Below are 19,640 nucleotides of genomic sequence, written 5' to 3' on the forward strand. Positions count from 1 at the left end.
CAAGATGAAGAGAGCTGGAAGAAAAGTGCAGAATGCCGTTGCATCTGGAGCCGCTTATGAGGGCTGCATGCTGCGCCTCGAGGCTTCCGCACGCCTGCCGTAGATGGAAGGTTGATGAGACACGTGTTGAACTAGCACTGTTGTAGAAATTCCATCAATACTTACATGGCGCGTTCTAATGGTATCGTCACTGCCTTATGACGCACCGAAGCTGATTAGGGCAGTGGTTCGTTATCGAGGTGGAGGGTAGTTTTGTGATACTGGATTACTAAACTCCGGCAAGAGCAAAATGCCAAGATGCTTTGACCCGGGTGTGAATACTGGATCCGGGCGCGTTTCCCAGCGCGTTGCCCCAGCGTTTGATCCAGCAGGCATAATCCAGCCTGACTCAACGAGTATGCCGTATCTCGAGGTGATTGCCTCTGCACTATTAGGTTCGCGGCACCGGTCATTGCAGGCACCACTTTACTGGTAATAGATTTAGGGCCTATATATCAGCGTCTCTCCTGCAGATAAACAACACGGCGGATACCACGATGACTCGGAACTCCTTGGACCGCGGCGGTCATTGGAAAAGCAGTGCTGGTATCAGAAGTCGGTTACGCCGACTCGTCCGTCACCTTATATCCATGTTGAATTTCTACCGAGAATACCTCGAGCTAATGTGACCAGCGTATAAGCCACAGGTCACCGTGACCAGTACTAGTAGCATATGAATAGCTGTCATTGGCAACGATGAGTAGTAGATAGTTACGGCAGTACTACTAGCAAGGTGCGTGTGACCCTCCACAGAGGGGTCAAAGTCTACATTCATTGGACACGTCGACTTTCGGTTAACGCCAAGGTTTCGCATTTCCATATTGCTTGGAGGGTTTCAGCTCATATTTCGGTCTCTTCATTCAACGTTGCTAAAAGACAGTCCACGACAGTCGACAATAATTACGAGCGGCCATGCCGGCTGCCTACCCACTCCCTTCTGACTTGTCTCCCGTCACCGTTGCCAACACCGCGTCCCTCCTCCGTATCATTGCACTTGCCCTCATATCAGGCGCTGCTATTGCCTCTCGTCTATTTGCTGTTATCAATTTCGAGAGTATTATCCATGAATTGTGCGTGCAACCGTATTTGAACATGTGTCGACTCACAATGAACTCTTAACAGCGACCCATGGTTTAACTAGTGCGTAAATTTTGTGTATTTATTCGCGTGCTCAGTGCCTCCTTTACAGTCGAGCAACAAAGGTTCTTGCCTCGCAAGGTTTCTATGTAAGCACCGCATTCAGGCTCTCCAACTAGCACTTCACAAGTCGCGTTTTCCAGGAATTTTGGAATTGGTTCGACCCAACGGCATGGTACCCCCTCGGACGTGTAGTCGGTGGAACTATCTATCCTGGTCTTATGGCAACTAGCGGTGTAATATACAACTTACTCCATGCACTCAATCTCCCGGTCGATATTCGCAACATTTGCGTCCTCCTAGCTCCAGGATTTAGCGCCTTAACTGCTTGGGCCACGTACATGTGCGCGCGTTCTGCACTCCATTATTGCAGTCAATTGATTATCACTTACCAGGTTTACGAAAGAAATGAAAGATGAAAGTGCTGGTCTTCTTGCAGCTGCGTTCATCGGCATAGTGCCGGGTTACATCTCGCGTTCCGTCGCCGGCTCGTATGACAATGAGGCTATTGCCATATTCTTGCTTATGTTTACCTTTTTCGCATGGATCAAGGCCCTCAAGCAGGGAAGCGCATTTTGGGGCACTATTGCTGCTGTATTTTACTTCTACATGGTGGCTGCATGGGGTATGACGTCATCCATCTACTTTCAAGTTGATTCTGACAACAATCCACAGGCGGGTATGCATTCATCACAAATATGATTCCTCTGCATGCGCTCGTCCTATTGTTGATGGGTCGTTTTACGGGCCGACTTTATGTTGCGTATTCGTCCTGGTATGCGATCGGCACCTTGTCCAGTATGCAGGTCCCCTTCGTTGGCTTCCAGCCTGTTCGTACTAGCGAACACATGGCTGCGCTTGGTACGTTCATCATTTCCGTTTCTCGCATTATTTTGAACACCTTGCAGGTGTGTTCGGCCTATTGCAGATTGTTGCTTTCGGGCAACTTGTTCGCGCACACGTGTCTTCAAAGCAGTTCCAGGAGTTACTCTTTGCTACGGTCATCTCTCTTGGCCTGATCGGCTTCTTTGGAATCGTTGGCCTTACTTATAAGGGCTGGATTGCCCCCTGGACTGGGCGATTCTACTCCCTGTGGGACACCGGCTATGCTAAGAAGTATGAGAAGATACCTGTGCACAACCTTCCATCACTGACTAGACACACAGGTACATCCCTATCATTGCTTCAGTATCTGAGCACCAGCCTACCGCATGGCCTTCGTTCTTCATGGACTTGCATTTCCTGATTTTCCTTTTCCCTGCGGGCGTCGTGATGTGTTTCCGTACACTGAGGGACGAGCACATCTTCGTGATCATCTACGCAGTCGTTGCCAGCTACTTTGCAGGCGTGATGGTGCGTCTGATGCTTACCCTCACCCCGGTTGTCTGTGTGTCTGCCGCTGTAGCGCTCTCGACTCTCATGGATACGTATCTGGACCCTGCCGAACCCAGTGTTGAAGACGACAAGAGTGAGTCCTCGACTACCCCCACTGGAACAACATCTACCTCGAGACCCGCTACACCCGCTAGCAGCAAGAAGGCGAAAAAGAACAAGGAGAAAGAAAAGGAAAAGGAAGCTTCTGCATCCGCAGGCGGTGTTTTAAGTGAACTTGTCTCCAACGTTACTTCCTCTGCTGCCAAATCCGCCACTACCGCCGAAAGGGGCGTCTTCGGTATGGACACGCGCCTGGTCGTTCTTTTGAACTCGCTCGGATTGCTTCTCTTCTTCGTCGTGCATTGCACATGGGTGACTTCGAACGCATACTCCTCGCCATCCGTCGTGCTGAGCTCGACAAGCTCCGATGGAGGCAAGAACCTCATTGATGATTTCAGGGAGGCGTACCACTGGCTGAGGCAGAACACGGCAGAGGATGCAGTTGTCATGAGTTGGTGGGACTATGGCTACCAGATCGCAGGAATGGCGGATCGCCCGACGTTGGTGGACAACAACACCTGGAACAATAGTGAGTTGTTCCCATGATGTAATAGCCTTAATTGATGTTAACTTGTGCAATAGCACACATTGCGACAGTGGGCAAAGCCATGTCGTCGCCCGAGGATATTGCCTACCCCATCCTGCGCAAACACGATGTCAGCTACGTGCTCATCATCTTCGGTGGGCTGATCGGGTACAGCGGCGACGACATCAACAAGTTCCTCTGGATGGTACGTATCGCGCAAGGTGTCTGGCCCGATGAGATCCAAGAGCCAAATTACTTCAATCGCGGAGAGTACCGCGTAGATAGCGAGGCATCCCCGGCGATGCGCGACAGTCTGATGTACAAAATGAGCTACTATCGCTTTGCGGAGCTGTTTGGTGGTCAGCAGCCTGTGGATCGTGTGCGAGGACAGCATGTGCCTATACAGGGCCCAACTTTGGACTACCTCGAGGAGGCATATACAACAGAAAACTGGATCGTACGTCTCGATGTGATTGGAATGCGGTATTTAGCTGACTGTCCTTTAGGTCCGCATTTATGAAGTGAAGAAGGATGATGTGCTCGGACGCGACTTGAAAATCGCGAATGCGTTCAATCAGGGGAAGAAACGCAAGCGGACGAAACCTATGTCGAGAAGGAAGGCTATCGGTGCTTGAGCGAGGGAATGATAGACGGCGAATGAGAAAAAGCTTCGAGGCCTCAGAACGGCGTGTCTGACATAGATCGTGTCTCTACGCCTTGTAGTATTATAGACCTTGTCTGGAGCCACAACCTTCGTTCACCCTCTTTGTCGTCCCGTCGTACGTGTCCGACAAGCATTGAAATATTGATAATCCATGTACTTATGCAAAAGAATAGATACAAGACTCAGTCGCAAGTTGCTCAACACAGAGGCACCTGATCGCGTCACGACTCGAATACCGGCATTATACTTCTCCGGTACCATTAATTAGCTAATACCGTTCGTACTATCACTCGTGTCCCATGTCAACAGCTCTTCCCTGGGTGTGTATTAATCGCATTCCTTTCTTCGCGTTGTCGAGTTGTTGTATCTCCAAATCTCGAACTCATCTGCTTGCGGAGAGTCAACAGTCTAAGCACAACCCAACCTCTCTAGTTGCAGCTGAAACATCTACTACGGCCCTGGAGTGCACTGAGATCACCCCTTGATCACATTTCTATTGTCGACTTGAAGCACTGGATAGCGGTATGCGCATATATAACGCGAATGTTATTGTTATGCGTCTATCGAGTTCGCCTCATTCTCCACCAATATGACCATAACGGTCTCAATTAACGATCCCGCTTGGTGGCCTATCATCAAAGCGTATCGTCTCGCTAGTTATTTTATGGGTTCGTAGAGAGTAGTCGGATGTTGAAGCTGAGGGCTGACGAGTCTCAATCTAACCTTGACGGCGGTTGTATAGTTGCCGCCTTTATTGGAGTGACGTATGATTGGGGTGAGCATGATAATATTAAAGGACTGCTGATATCTTACAAGTATTTCAAGCACTTACATTCGCACAAGAGGTATGTCAATGCTATGACCGGAACAGCCATCTTGCTAAAATGGTTCTGTAGGTTGAGCTGATCTGGGTGAGTAGGGTCCCATGTACGAGGAACAACCATGGAAATATAATTAATTACAGAGACGACGCTGGTCGCTAATGACAGTTCTGTATCTCAGTGTGCGTGGTTTGTCTGTCGCGGTTGCCATGTTGTACTGACTTGAAAGCATCCTAGGTGCGCTACCTTGGAATCTTATATGCTGCGTATGTTCGGAAAGCTAAACAATCAGTGTTGTGTTGATCGTCTATCCCTCATAATTAGCCTGAGTATCCCGAGTACGTCTCCTTGGTACATCCACTGTCTTTCCGTCTTCTGACCAACGGTATACAGATAGTGTTCCGACTATCTCGCTGACAGACACAGTGAGTCTTCTGCACAGATATGTCGTTATTCCCTTTCAATTGACCGCAATACCTTGTAGCAGTGGGTGTGGTTCTTTGCTGACTTCTTGGTTCACTAATGCCACGCTATATGACTACAGATGTGAGTCTGTTTGGTGTGTGTGCTATTCGAGGTTGGTCACTGACTGGATTCGTCAGGCTTTATTATATACATCGTAGAGAATTGGACGGCTGTTTTAGTAGTTGCAATGCTGTCAGGTGAGCTTGGCACTTGTGTGACCTCAGTAATATTGATTTGACTGAAACATGTTGCAAGTCATCATCATTATTCGGTTACATGCTATGTATCAACGATCCAGAAAGATCCTTATATTTCTCATTGTCACCTTCCTGGCTAACAACATTTTCGATGGAGTGGTGGCCACAAAGATAACGATGCATAGTTCAGGGGGTACGCTTAATTATGGATGAAAACAAACGTGCATGGGGCTCATTGATGAATACCAGAGGAACTCATTGCCTTTGGCGTTGATCTGTGCAGGATTAACTCTGCGAGAGATATCGTACTTCTGATTTCTCTTACTTGGATACTCTGCACCGTGTGGGAGGTCGTCACACTGTGTCTCGCAGTCTGTGTAGCGGTAAAACACTTCCGTGAACTGCGACGACATTCAGCGGGAGGAATGATCGGGGACTGTTTTAAGGTGTTGATGAAAAGTCACGTGGTTTTTTCTTCCAGTTAAATGCTAGTTTGACTCAACCATTGTCAACAGTATGTCAATCTTTCACCTACCTCTGCATACAACCACGGTTCATCATCTCTATAGAATCTATCTTACCTAGAAATTCAGATTTATTCTGGTTTGGTTCAGATTCTGATGGTCGTGCAGATGTCTGTGCTGGGACCATGCCTGATCCTTGGCGTTCGAGAATATCATGCTAAGCTTGTGGCCGATTCTGACGCAGTAACCGTCATATCCTCGATCGCTTTCCAGGAGCGCACGCATATATCGACTATCAGTAGTAGTGTGTAATTCTCGGTGAAGTGAAGGGCTGTCTGATGTCCTATAAAGAGCAGGGGATTTTGCTTTTACTTATTCCCACTTTCGTGATGATATTGATTTGGTTTATTTAGTAGATTCAAGGAGACGTACTGCTGGACCTCTTAGATCTAGCTTAAAGTGTTATTGACATCCATCATTCAACTCTGGTCAATTGTCGAAGGGTTTATAAGTGTTCCCTCATGGCATCAAACATTTGCTGTCCTTCGCAGCGGCTGGGCTGCCGGTCATCGAGGTGTGCTAGGACTACGACAGATCGGTACTTAGTATATTCGCTTAACTTCATTAACCCGGATGTTCGCCGCGGCGGCATCTCTACTTGGCTTGATTTCCTGCACAAGCTTCTATTTCTAACCAGCCTCTAGTTTGTACACACTGGGCACATCCCCGACTCCCCATCAATATTACTTCGAGCATCAGCCCTTCATGGACCTGCGAAGTGCGCTCTTCCCGCCCGGTGGGCGTGGTGCGCACACCGAACTTCGAAAGATGTGCAGATCGCCGATGATGGTACGTTTGATGCCAATGATCATGACATGACCCTTACCCTAGCCGTATGTGCGCGCTCGTCACTCATGGATATTACCGAGCTGAATGTTGAATATGACAAGATCTAAAGTGAGATAAAACTTGGAACAATAAGCCTCCACTGGGTGGTAGTAGGATGTACATCCAAGTCATTTTTGCCATCAGGAGAACTTGAACGAGCCGCTACCTTTGTTCACTCACTGAACATACGTATTATTGCATACAGTAACAGCACTAGGCTAGTACTACGTGCCAATCTGACGTAATTCAGGAGTTGTATACGTACAGATCGTTTAGAGCCAGTTCGTCTACCAGATGTTGACGAACATTTGGCAAAACAACCTGCGCAGATTGTCGGCTTGGGCCGTCCCGAGAGTCGGAGTCCGAAATTTGAACCTTGCTTCACCTTGCACCTGTACATCATCATGAATTCGTATTCCTTCGACAATCAACGTCGTACACAGATCTGTGCTTGGGTGGTCACTATTACTGCCATCTGTGCCCATTATACCAGTGTTCTCATGGCCCAACCAGTTCAGTTTGCCGACAAGGCCCATTGGAATGACCTCGAGATTCACGCACTACTTGACTACCTCGTCCTTAATTGTGCACAGGGTGGCGACGGAGGAAACTTTCCACAGGAAACTTACAACAAAGCGGCAGTTCTCCTGAATGCCAATGAAACACTCGAATCAGTGGGGGCACTGAAGACTGGGAAGAAGGTCAAGACTAAGTGGACCTCGGTAATATGTTATCTTGATCTTAATCTATCATGAACTGATGTTTGTTTTTAGCTCAAAAAATCATTCAGTGGCATTGAGACATACCGCAACCAATCAGGTTGTCACTGGGACAAGGACACAGGAGCATCGATCAAAGGTACAGACGCGGGAGTTGTGTGGAAGGCCTATGTTGAGCCACAGGTACGCTATCATGCTCGTATGTGTCTTGTATACAGACTGATGATATTAGTCTCATTCGTCAATGCGTCCCTTCCGGAACAAGGGCTGGGTATTCTACGACAAGATGCTGGAGATCTTGGGGACGAACAGCAGTGCTCGTGGAAGTTATGCCTTCCACCCTACCTCCGCGGGTCCACCCCCCACCTCATCAGCCAATGCACCCGAGGCCGAAGAACTTGAGGACGAAGATCTTGAGGCCGAAGGGCCTATTATTCCGACAGCTGCCAGCATGGATCCTATGGGGAACATCAGCACCACCCCGCAAATCACCCCGCAAGTAGTCCGTGTACCTCCTCTTACCGGTGTTACTACAACCTCTCAGTCCTCTGGCAACAAGCGCCTGCGCACCGACACTCTTCTACTCGATTCCGCTGAAGTGACATCTTACACCTCCACGGGTGCTCCACCAACTACTTTCTATGATGACAGCCCCCTGCTGTCATCCCTCCCGCTGTCATCCCTCCCGCCACCGCCGTCATCCCTCCCGCCACCGCCGGCATCCCTCCCGCTTTCTGCGACTCTGGTGTCGTCTGCGCAGCCAGCCATAAAGAAGGCCCGTGTGACCAAGCAGACTGCTCAGGAACTCATGAGCAGTGCCGCCAGGGCAGCAAAGATCACCCCTGCAGTCGCTGTCGTGGGTATGCAGGGTGCAATCAACCGCTTGACTGACGTTCTGGAGAAGTCATTGACGGCTTCCCCATCTACACCTTCTGCGCCGTCGCTTACCTTGAACTCCAGCACGAACAGCATGACCCGCGCCTTGGAGATTATGCGTATCCAAGATGGACATCTGTCGGTCATGGAGAGAGCAAAGTTGATGCAGATCTTCAGCCGTCAGGGAAATGAGAATTCTCTTGCCGCTTACATTTCGCTCGATGGGGACTTTGAGACACGTTCATTATATATCACTTTGCTCATGGCGGAGGTATAGGTATCATGTACCACTCGTGTTGTGTTGTAACTTGCCTCATACTCATACTAACATGTAGTTACTATATCATGTACTGTTCTCATACCACTCCTGCTCTCATATCAATGTAATCGTTTTCGTGCAAGTGCCAGTTACATGTGCTCAATGTCACCTATTCTAAGACTAGAACCGCCCCAGCCCATCCTCGTCCTCTGATAAAGCCTGGTCTGATAGATCACTGTCTGAATCACCTTCGAGAACACTTCTTTCTCGCAAAACCCGCTGATAATCTAACCACATCTGTTCTGCGATGCGATCGCGAGATGTGTGAACATCTGCATCAGCGAGTTGATGGTCATCTGCTACTGCCGGTTGCTCCCAGTTTCCGGTGTGCAAATCACCAGCGTCGTTGTCTGCATCAACAGGGATGGCGCCCTCGGTAGGGTCATGGAAACGGATAAAGTTGTGTATGCTGCACAAAGCAGCGGGGATCTGTGCCTGAACCACCATTGAATACGACGGCGATAGAAGGAGAATGCGGAAGCGCCTTTTCAAGACGCCAAAGATTCATTCGATGACATTGCGCGCTGACGCATGACGCAAGTTGAATAGTTCCTTTTTGTTAGCTGGTCTGTAGGCAAAAATTAGTACACTCTGGTGGCTGAAAAAATAAATGTTTGTAAACTCACCTTACGCTCGCGCGGCCCCATTCCGCAAGGTGGTAGCGGACACCACGATATGGTACGAGTAACTCCGGCCGTAGAGGAAAGCCAGCATCTGCAAGAAAATATTTTCCTGCAGGTAAGTGAAGGTCATGAGCACGGGCATCCTCATAGATGTGGGCATCCGTGGCCGACCCTTCCCAGCCAGTAAGTGCGTATGTAAAGTTCATCTCGAAGTCACAAGCAAAAAGACAGTTTTGAGATACAAACCCCTTGCGATTACGATAAGGCCCGCGTTCAAACGCACGAGGCGATGCGTGAATATGGCTTCCGTCAATAGCCCCAACAGTATCCTTGAAAAACGGCCAGAACTTGGGGTTCTGGCAAATTTTGCGTGGGATAGATGCATCTGGCAAGTGAACGTATTTTGAATAGAAGGGGGGGGACGAAAATATATTGAGCATCCTACGAAAATAACTATGTACAATGAGATATAGCGCACAATTAAAAATATCACCCTCACCGAGATATAGTCTCGTTGGAGCGTTGAAATCTTTCACCAGTGTGTCTGATGGGCAAGCCCGTGACTACCGTGTAGAGGAAAATTGCTAGCTGTTCCTCTAGCGAGACGAACTTGGAGTCCGTGTGCCCAAGGGTACGCATCTCCGATATGAGCTCCCCGAAGACATGCGCATGCACGCCAAGCTCGCATCGTATTCGCGCGGGGTGACCAGTTAATAGTTCTATGACCCACTCTTCTCCCGATAGAGCAGACGTGTGGTATGGCTCAGGATCTTTTGGATAGATTGAATGTAATATACTAGTGGTAGCGCTAATCAAGATGCTGATCAAAAGGATCGTGGATCGTATGAGACGTTGCTGGACTTCAGGACGATGGGGCATGAATAGCGGGACATCCAATCGAAGATCCATGGGAGCAGGGACGGCTGGTAGAGCATCCATTGTCAAGGGCATACATTGTACCTACGATGCGGCTAGATAGCATATTCAAGTTCCGAATCTCCGTCGGCCCAAGCCGACAATCTGCGCAGGTTGTTTTGCCAAATGTTCGTCAACATCTGGTAGACGAACTGGCTCTTATCGTTTACAGTGGGTGCAAAATTCCGAACGCCACGTCAGCACGTCTTGCATTTCCGAGCGCGGTTATGGCATATTTAGCAGTAACTCATTCCACACTAGATCTACTTCGACTCGATACACCTTCTGGCTGGCCCGTCTACTTGTTTAGTTGCTAGTCCCTACCGGCCTGTTTTGCAATGCTTTTATTTTCTCTAGCCACGCTCCTGGTGTTATTGCCCACAATAGTGTCTGCAGCCATATTTCCTCCTGACACCAAGGTCAAGATGTTAGACCCAAAAGGTTTTCGTAAAGCTATGAAAAGTAATGTGGGTGGCTTTGATTCTGCCCTTAATTAAATATTCTCATCCAAACCACTTCAGAGGACGAGTGTGGTTGCGTTTGTCGCCCCATGGTGCGGGGTGAGTTCCAGAACCATGGTTTCGTTTCAACTGACTAACAAGCACACCAGCACTGTCAACGGATGGCTCCCGAGTACAGCAAGGCTGCTCAGAATTTGAGTCCACTCATTCCGTTTTATGCGGTAGACTGCGATGCCGAGTTGAACAAGCGGTTGTGCGGGGAACAGGTGCGCATCGCAATCACGCCTCAGTGCAGTTGTTTCAGACACTCTTTCAGGGTGTTCAAGGGTTCCCAACCCTCAAAGTCTTCCCTCGTGGTGGCCAGACCGCGCCTGAGTCATACGACTCCAATGAACGTACTTCTGGCAAGTTCATCCGCTGGGCCTCGCGCTCCGTACCCAACAACGTGAAGGCTCTCCCGCATATCCACGACATCCCAGCGTGGTTGGACAAGGTTCGATTCTCAAATATCCTGCCTCTTGGCCTCATGACCCGCGCATCCCTCACAGACGAGCGACCTCCCACGTATCATCCTCTTGAACAAGGACAAGAAGTTTCCGCTGCTCTGGCAGGTCCTTGCGAATAACTACCGGAAGAAGATGGCGTTTGGCCATCATACAGACCCAAATGGCGCATTTGCGGTATCGTTAGGGTTCCCAGCGACTGTGGAGGGCAAGACGTCAAAGGTCATCGTGTATCCACCAGGATCCAGCGTGCCAATTTTGTATGAAGGTGCGTGTTTTACGTACATGGCTTTGATTGCTTGACAAATATGACTACTTAGGGATGACCAAGTATGAGCCGTTGACCAAGTTTTTTAGGTCCATATTGGATGGGTCAGCAGACATCCTCCAAACGTCACCAGAACAATCTGTCAGGGATGAACTGTAATTTCCTTGGATCAACGTAAAGTGATTAGCGTCTTCTACTCCAACGTGTTTGGAGGCACCCGCGGACATATCATCAATCTCACACGGTGTTCGCCAGAGGTCGACATCCTCATATTCTGGCCAGTTTCTTGATGGGAGGGAATGCCATGCGCGTGCTAACGGACAGAAAACATATTTGATTATGATTCATATTCTATATTCTGCATAACTCCCATTTCCTGCAGATATAGGATGAGCGCTCGTCACTTCCATTGAAGTTTGTATTCCAAGTTTGTATCCCAACACGCGTTCTTTATCAATCTTTCACCTCCTGTGAAGTCTCTCAGGTTAATTCGTTAGACCGTCTTCCTGGCGTATACGTTCAGCCAACACCCTTCGCTTTGCTTCTTCGGTGTTCCTCTTGATTCCTTTCTGTATCTCTCGGTCCCAGTTTGTTCCGAGCCATACCACACCATATTCAGATAGGCCTACTGTGAAGAGGCCGATGACTTGACCTGAATGAGGATGAGCAGTCGTTTCGCAAGAGGCACGGGATGCGCACCGATCCAGAGTCCCTGCAGGCCAAGATCAGTCTTGAATGCGAGGGTGATTCCGATCGGCAATGCAAGAATGTAGTATGCAACAAGGTTGAACACGGCGCCAAGGTGTTGTTTGCCTGAAAGTACTGATGGGTGAGCTTCCCATTTCACATCAAATGCTTGCCCACCTTGACCGCGAAGGACACCACCGCAGGAGTTTGCCAGAGCGTCGGCGATCTCACGGTACCTTCTCAGTTTGCAGATATTGCGCATAGAGATGTACTCACTTGAAATGAAGCGACTAGAGGCATTACTCTACTGACAAGCTGGACGACATCCTCATCGTCGCTGAAGATATAGCCAAATTTCTATTTGCCATTTGGTAAAAAGCACATTAGGAGACAATCGTTGACGTACGTTTCGGACTGCTAACATGATCATCATCACTACGAAGCCAATGATGACGCTAATAAGGGCAATAGCATGGGCTGCGTTCCTTGCGCCGATGGCTGTTCGTGCCCCAATCAAGTTTCCAATGCGATTTGAGGCGACGACCCCTGGTGAGATGTTAGCCGCACGAATCGTCCGTTGCGTTGGACACTTACCGAACCCAAAAGGCAGCGTGCTTATGACTATGGATGCGGTTAATACATTATGAGGCGTATTAGTGAAATCCATACTTTGGTCGGTGGTCATAATGACAGACTGTGCTGCCAGCGGAAGCTCTCCGAGCCGGCCTGCTGCAAGGGCTACTATTTCGAATGCAGCCCTATTCACAGTAAGTGGGATACCCGAGTTGAGGGCAGTCGTGGCTCACCATTCTGTGCCTACCATTAAGATACCCGGGAGTGCCAATTTGAGGAACTCGACGCAGCTCTCGATGTTGAAGACAGCCTTGGGTTGAAAGCCGCCCCACGTAGCGTTTTGTTTGTGCACGGAAGACATCGATGTTACTGCAATCAAGAGGAAGAATGCACACCAGTATGTTATGGAAAGCGCGACAGGGCAGCCGAGCATGCCCAAGGAAGTATAATGAACAAGGAAAATGTTGAGGGCGATATTGATTGGCGATACTATGATCAGTACCCAAGTAGCGGCCTTCATAATTCCTGCATATTTTGTAAGTCAACGGACCAATGCTCGGCATACAACTGACCTTGGCATTGCAGGTATTTCTTGAGGGATTCGAAAGCGATGTACCCAGGCGCACCGAAAATCAAGATCCTCAGAATAGCTTGCACATCTTTGCAAAGGCGAGGGGGCTCTTTGATAGCCAACAGGGCAGGTTCCATGAATGCCCAGAGCACGCCGACGGGAATCAGAAGAATCCAGAGTAACACTACACAACGCTGGAAATGCACAGCCAGATCGGTGGAACGACTTCCTCCTGTAAATGCCTGAGAGCCTAAGGTATCAAGGGCTGATCCCCCTCCCAGTGCAATGCACCAGCCTACAGGACGTGGGATCATCCTCGCAAAAGAGAATCAATGGGGCTACTCGCCAGTAACGTAGGCCAACATCATCGAAAATGCCGCCGCAGAAAGTTCTTCTGGGCCTAGACGGCCTGTGATCACGATCGACACTGTCTGAATAGAATTCTGTAAGATGTACGACAATATGACTGATTGACATCGGTTGTTAGTTCATGCTTCTTGAGGCTGACAAAATCCAGCCTACCAGGAATTGAATCGACGACAAGAGAGGCCAGAAGGCGAGGCCCGATTGTTTGGTTCTCTCCTGCCACTTCGGGAAAATTCTGAATGGAATGCTCATTCGGTTGCTGTGCGCGTTGAGCGTTGTGGAGGAGGGGTGCTGTTTCATGCATGGATCTAGTACGTGACATGATGCGAGACTTGGTGAATGGCCGTTACCAATTCCACAGTCTTTATAGCTGATTCCGATGCAACGGACTATATAACGGAACCTCGGATTGTCCCATGCCGATGCCCTTCCGAAACCCTCTGGAACAGCATGTATCCTTCTCAAAGTGAGGCTTGCATCGTGTTTGATCCTACCTCGTGTGGAGTATTTTTGTGAGCCGATTTTTCCGACTCATTTCCATTTCACTATCCCTGATAAGCTTCATCTGACAGATGGGGCCTTGCGTTTTCAGCCTCATGGCGGAAAGCGTCTTGCACCTGTGATGTTATCAAGACAGAATCACCATCTTTTGTGATACTCGTGGCGTGGTAGCGGTCATGAGATACGAAAATTTTCCCGTCAGAAAAGCTTTTTAAGTAGCCTAACGCTCATTGAAACTCATCAGGTTCTACCCTCTAGAATTTTCCCCCGAGATGAAATCACAAACTGTTGCTCTGTTCGCTTTGGTGTTCGCTGCCGTAGGCTTCGCCCATGACCATCACCACGAAGACCAAATTCCTCTGAATTATGTCAAATACCCCTACCAGGCTGTGTATCCAGGCGACAATGAAGGTATACAATAAACCCTCCTCCTATTGACTGCGCTCACGAGCACCCGCGATGTAGTGACCGCGGACTCTATTTTTTCTGGAATTACCACATTTGCGAAGCTACCATGGGTGCAATGTCTTGGTAAGGACCGAGATACTACCTTTGACATCGCATTCATCGGCGCACCTTTTGTACGTCATTGCATCTTCGTTTATTCAAAAGGTTTATTCTAGTGTTCTGCATAGGATACCGGGACATCCTACCGCCCTGGTGCCCGGTTCGGACCTGCTGGTATTCGTGCCGGATCCCGCCGATTGACATTGTATGGAGGATACAATGTTCCCCTCGAGGTCAACCCATTCCATTCTGGACTCAAAATTGTAGATTGCGGTGACATCCCAGTCACTCCCTACGACAACAAGTTCGCCATCCAGCAAATCGAAGGCGGGCACAGGGAGCTCCTTCACCGACCTGCTTTTTCTCCACTTGGCAACGATGCTCTCACCGGCAAGCCCCTCGTTCCAATTTCGGTCGACGGAAAGAATCATCCACGGGTAGTCACACTTGGTGGTGACCACACGATTGTTCTGCCTTTGCTTAGGTTCGTTTTGCTTCTAGCGGGTGATCTGCAACTGTTACTCAACGTTACGTACCCAGGTCTATTCACTCTGCATACGGCCCAATTTCTGTCATCCACTTCGACTCCCATTTAGATACCTGGAAGCCCTCTGTGTTTGGAGGCGCCCCTTCCGACCAGGCCGCTATTAACCACGGCACATACTTTTACTGGGCTAGTCAGGAGGGTCTGATTAAGAACGGAAGCTCTATTGCAAGTATCTTATTTCCTTGCCTTCCAACACCTATTACCGAATGCTTTGATCCTAGTTTATCATTGAACTTCATCTAGCATGGCGCCATCCGGACCACGCTATCAGGACCAGCCGATTATGCGAATGACGACGCCTCTGGCTTCCGACGAATCGAAGCCCGTGAGATCGACACCATAGGTGAACAAGGCCGAGGATATATCGTTATCCATTAACTGAACATCTCGTAGGCACTGACGGGATTATCAAAAGGATTCGGGAGACTGTCGGCGATCGACCCGTTTATCTGTCCATTGACGTATGTTGGGATTTCATATTACTGTGGAGTATTCAATTAACTTATTATAGATTGATTCCATCGATCCCGCATTCGCTCCTGCGACGGGCACCCCAGAAACCGGTGGTAAGTTCGTACATCATTTTTAGATGATAAACTCAATTACCGCAAGGCTGGTCTACACGCGAGTTACGCACCATCATCAGAGGCCTGGATGGTCTCCACATTGTTTCGGCCGATATTGTTGAAGTTGCTCCTGCATATGATACCAATGCAGAGCTTACGACCATGGCCGCAGCCGATGTACGTCATAAATATCAAACTTCCGAACCGTTTTCAACCCTAGCTTCGCAGGTACTTTTCGAGGTCATTAGCGTCATGGCCAAAACCCCCTTGGGTAAAGTCGCGAATTAAGCGAGAAGATTCATTTTAGTACCTCAGATCAAGTTAGCTGTTTTCCTCTCGGCAGCAAAACAAATTTCTTGGTATTCATTTCCTCCTTTACTATTGGAGATTCCATCTATGCATTATTAGTTTAGTCCTGTTTCAAATGCCGTTGGCCGCAGAGTAGTCACTATTTGCGTTCGCAGTGTACGACATCGTTGTTTCAGATATCCAATCACAGTCATATAAAATATCTAGCACATGCTGCTCACCATCGAGCGATTGTCCCTATTGCGCATGGTTTTCGAAGGATCAACGGCTCGTTACCCCGAACAGGAAGGTTGGGATTCAGCGCGGTTTGGAAATCCAACTTTGACATCTACTAGCAGTTAGTCTCCCACAGGCAGGCTCTTGTACATCATAGAAGGAAAACAGTCGTTCCTCCGCTACATTAATTATACAAGCATCCAGAATCATTCCTGCGTACGTTCGGTATATTACCGTGCCCCATGTTCTTTTACGTCGTATGCTAACGTACTTGATCTATAATAGAATCTTGAACCGGCACAAGATGACGCGGACGCTCTATGACAGGGCACCCCTAGTCACATCATTATTTCGCCATACTTTGATGTATGCTCCATGTGTCATGATGGATGCGAAGAAGAGTTGGTCGATACGTGTTGGATTACATACTGGCCATGCTGACCGCGCGGGCTTAAAAACGTCACTATCGCTTTTTTGTATACTTAGGGGCCTGGGCCCTGCCGGGAGACACGTCAAGAAGAAAATGGAGGTAACACAAAATTTGCATTGTACACATGCCGCGTGCACGCGTAATACCTCAGTCTCGAGCACAAGGCTCACAGCTCTGAATCTTGGTAATCAGTGTGCATACCGGATAACGCAGGATTCCGAGTCGGTGGCCCGTTCATCGGACGCTGGCAACCCTATATTCTTGATTTGTGACAGCATATAGACAAGCCCAGGAAGTACTGCACTGCTTCTCTGTTTCAACCTAGTAGTCTTCCACAGGTACAACGCACCATATTTAGAGCACCATATTTGATTGCATCTACGCCACTAGCATCTACAAATGTGCTTTGACAACGGATCAGATATCACCCTTCAAAGCTCTTTCCCCTCTAAAGACGATCTGGGATCATCGATATTCTTGATCGGGCCATGGAACCACTTGTGCGCTGAAAAGATCCAAGAGATAGACGCAAAGACGAAAACGCCCATGATAATCACGACAGCGTAGTCTGTACCATCTTGTCAGCAACTGAATCAAGGCTATCAGAACCAGTCGGGGTACGTACTCATCCCCGCCGGGGTGGTTGTTTGTGTTGGGGGAAAGAGTAATAAAACGACAATGAATGATACCCATGCGACCGCTATGATCCCAATAGGTATATACCACCTTCCCAGGCTGAATGTGCCAGGGACCAGCTTATCACGGCCCGATGTGATACGAAGGAAGATAGGTGTTGCATAAGACACGTACAAGCCGATGACGGAGGCCCTGGGATGTGGATAACTCCTAAGGATATGGACTTGACGAAGTGAAACCCAACGTACCCTGCAAGAGACGAAAGTGCGGCAGCGGAGAAACCTAACAAGCCACAAACGGCGGCACCAGTCATTACCAACCAGACAGCATTTACAGGAGTTTGCGTGCGCCGATTGATCCGCTTCCACCAACGAGAGCCGGGAAGAGCGTTATCTCTCGCAAAAGCAAAAACGACACGAGATGCATCGACTCCTTGTGCAGCTCCCGTCACGAACTAATCAACCTATTATTCATGCGAAAACAAATAATGATAATCTTCAGCGTACCTGGACAACAATGATAAGACTCCATATTGCCAGCATCCCTCTTTTTCCAAGTACATCCAAAAAGAGCTGGCCCATGGGAAGTGGTAAGGCACCAGACAACAAGTCGGCCACTGAAGCCGTTGCAAAGGAGCACGCGATGAAGAGAAGCCAGCCCAGTACTTGGGTCCCGAACACACCCACGAGGATCGCAATGGGTGCTGTACGCTGAGCACCGGCTACCTCTTCAGCAATGTGCGCAGCGGAGTCATCTGGAGTTCTATGATGTCAATATTACATCCGCAGATGAGATCTGCCCACGCACAGCCCGTGAGTGTCCACATTGGAGCCGTAAAAGCAAGAAGGAAAGCCCATCCATCTATACACGCGGTCGGTCAGTGCCATCAGATTACGGGCCAGTGCTCACTGTTGCTCCACCCCGTGTTGTTCTCGAACATAGTGAAGGCATCTTGTGTAGATACTTTGTTATCACCAGAACAGACAAGTAATGCAATGATGGCGGCTATAGTGGTACCAACTGTTGGAAGAAAATGGGATCCAGATGTTCATCTACCTCGTGTAAACCAATACTTGCCGTTGACAATCACGTAAAACAGATTTAAGCGGGCCAATACGTTCGTGGCAGCAGAGCACACTAGGCCATGGGCAAATAGAATGGCAAGTAAGATGCCGTATGTGGCACCAGAGCTCACTATCGTCGCTCCATCAGAGCTCACCGCAATCGCGGTAGTGATCATCTGTGCACTACACAAAGTAAGTCACAGGAAGTATATAGGACTGCTTAACGAACCATGTAAAGTCGATGGAACACACGAGAGTGACTTGGCCCGTGATATTGGCCCATCCTGGAAAGCCCATGATGAGATGTGTCTATTTGACAAAATATTTTCCCAACCTGTGATCCAGCTCGCTAATGCAGAGTATTTCGGAGGTGCGAGTTTAGCGGAAAAGTAATAAAGGCCAGCAGAAGTCCTGGGCGAAAACGCGCATGTGAGATCCCAAGTTACAGTATGCCGGAAGGTGACAAAGATATTTACGGCATTGACGACACCAGCTCTGCCATTGAAGATGCCACCGCCATCACAAAGAAACAGGGAATCAGCCATCCCCAGACCATTCCAACGTGACCACCTGTGGATCTCGGTGTCACACGTGGCTGATATTGAAGAGTAGGTACACACCTGAGACCAATGGAAATGAGAATGTCGATGATACCGAGGCCACCACACCCATGATTGAAAAGGCAAAAGCAATTGTCTCGATCATCTGGACGGAATCATATTTGCTTCCATACGAGCGGCAACTTGTTAAGGAGTGTCACTGACCGAGAACTCGCGCTTGAATTCGGCTTTGTAGCCAAGTTCAGCGAGTAGTGTATCGTCTGCATTGCGGGGTGAAGTAGAGTAGTCCTTGATGCTGGTATTGTTAACGCTGACTTCTGCCTGCTTCTCCGAGCTGACCGACATTTTGGGATACGACACGGGGTTCTTATGCTTCTTTTACGCCATGTACTTATATATATCAGTCAAGTTGGAGATAAGGGCATGGGCGCTTGGTTACTGGGGTCGTGTCCTGGCCATCTGGGAAAGAGCCTCCCTGCGGAAAGACATGCGACACTTGGTAAAAATGTCCCTTATCTCTTGACAGTGACGTGTTGTCATGCTGGGCCATGTGTATGGGGAACGAGAAGGCACAGCAACTCAATGAAGTGCTTATGTAAGAGCTTGCCAAGTTCAAGTACCGCAACCGTAACAGAAAATTTGAAATACCTTCAAAGTGGTGACGGTCCAGTGTCCATGCCTCAATCCCCTCAGAGTTCGCGAACTTACTTATAGCTTTGGTCGAAATTCGTGCGATCGCAGCAGCACGATGCGAATTCTCGAGTTCAGCTAACAGTCCTCTAGAATAA

At 48.8% G+C, this 19,640-nt stretch overlaps 6 protein-coding genes across 6 annotated transcripts; 4 read left to right on the forward strand and 2 right to left on the reverse strand.

Moving 5' to 3' along the window:
• The first annotated feature begins 837 nt into the window (after positions 1–837).
• Positions 838–4,083, forward strand: F5891DRAFT_998346 (glycosyltransferase family 66 protein). The gene is made up of 10 exons (XM_041378488.1): positions 838–1,109; positions 1,162–1,179; positions 1,229–1,265; positions 1,320–1,519; positions 1,572–1,801; positions 1,852–2,037; positions 2,085–2,292; positions 2,343–3,139; positions 3,193–3,593; positions 3,643–4,083. Exons 1-10 carry the CDS (start codon positions 952–954, stop codon positions 3,769–3,771), a joined length of 2,364 nt encoding a protein of 787 aa, XP_041233596.1. The 5' UTR covers positions 838–951; the 3' UTR covers positions 3,772–4,083.
• A 26-nt stretch (positions 4,084–4,109) lies between these two features.
• F5891DRAFT_223255 (uncharacterized protein) lies at positions 4,110–5,835 on the forward strand. Its single transcript, XM_041370978.1, has 11 exons — positions 4,110–4,468; positions 4,543–4,575; positions 4,626–4,645; positions 4,697–4,711; positions 4,765–4,803; positions 4,859–4,887; positions 4,946–4,959; positions 5,015–5,113; positions 5,224–5,283; positions 5,342–5,476; positions 5,533–5,835. Exons 1-11 carry the CDS (start codon positions 4,390–4,392, stop codon positions 5,766–5,768), a joined length of 759 nt encoding a protein of 252 aa, XP_041233597.1. The 5' UTR covers positions 4,110–4,389; the 3' UTR covers positions 5,769–5,835.
• A 4,590-nt stretch (positions 5,836–10,425) lies between these two features.
• Positions 10,426–11,478, forward strand: F5891DRAFT_974607 (thioredoxin-like protein; the record flags this gene model as incomplete). The annotated part of the gene is made up of 6 exons (XM_041376470.1): positions 10,426–10,554; positions 10,609–10,647; positions 10,698–10,814; positions 10,865–11,041; positions 11,097–11,319; positions 11,372–11,478. 6 exons carry the CDS (start codon positions 10,426–10,428, stop codon positions 11,476–11,478), a joined length of 792 nt encoding a protein of 263 aa, XP_041233598.1.
• Positions 11,479–11,804: 326 nt separating this feature from the next.
• Positions 11,805–13,867, reverse strand: F5891DRAFT_1135852 (MATE efflux family protein; the record flags this gene model as incomplete). The annotated part of the gene is made up of 11 exons (XM_041364801.1): positions 13,673–13,867; positions 13,493–13,616; positions 13,152–13,465; positions 12,813–13,104; positions 12,676–12,764; positions 12,601–12,627; positions 12,413–12,552; positions 12,283–12,363; positions 12,184–12,232; positions 12,019–12,132; positions 11,805–11,971 (listed from the first exon to the last, which is right to left on the reverse strand). The coding sequence occupies exons 1-11, from the start codon at positions 13,836–13,838 to the stop codon at positions 11,805–11,807; spliced, it is 1,563 nt and encodes a 520-aa protein (XP_041233599.1). The 5' UTR covers positions 13,839–13,867.
• Positions 13,868–14,289: 422 nt separating this feature from the next.
• On the forward strand, positions 14,290–16,122 carry F5891DRAFT_1220902 (arginase family-domain-containing protein; the record flags this gene model as incomplete). The annotated part of the gene is made up of 9 exons (XM_041369415.1): positions 14,290–14,428; positions 14,483–14,598; positions 14,653–15,008; positions 15,065–15,291; positions 15,343–15,414; positions 15,465–15,532; positions 15,583–15,637; positions 15,684–15,814; positions 15,866–16,122. 9 exons carry the CDS (start codon positions 14,290–14,292, stop codon positions 15,923–15,925), a joined length of 1,224 nt encoding a protein of 407 aa, XP_041233600.1. The 3' UTR covers positions 15,926–16,122.
• A 672-nt stretch (positions 16,123–16,794) lies between these two features.
• Positions 16,795–19,419, reverse strand: F5891DRAFT_998381 (amino acid/polyamine transporter I). The gene is made up of 12 exons (XM_041378489.1): positions 19,057–19,419; positions 18,913–18,997; positions 18,769–18,862; positions 18,627–18,703; positions 18,522–18,576; positions 18,306–18,475; positions 18,138–18,248; positions 18,036–18,089; positions 17,735–17,982; positions 17,477–17,682; positions 17,218–17,420; positions 16,795–17,160 (listed from the first exon to the last, which is right to left on the reverse strand). Exons 1-12 carry the CDS (start codon positions 19,195–19,197, stop codon positions 17,024–17,026), a joined length of 1,581 nt encoding a protein of 526 aa, XP_041233601.1. The 5' UTR covers positions 19,198–19,419; the 3' UTR covers positions 16,795–17,023.
• Positions 19,420–19,640: the final 221 nt, after the last annotated feature.

The sequence above is a fragment of the Suillus fuscotomentosus genome, assembly GCF_016647785.1.
Source record: "Suillus fuscotomentosus strain FC203 chromosome Unknown F5891scaffold_2, whole genome shotgun sequence".
In the NCBI taxonomy this organism is placed as follows: domain Eukaryota; kingdom Fungi; phylum Basidiomycota; class Agaricomycetes; order Boletales; family Suillaceae; genus Suillus; species Suillus fuscotomentosus.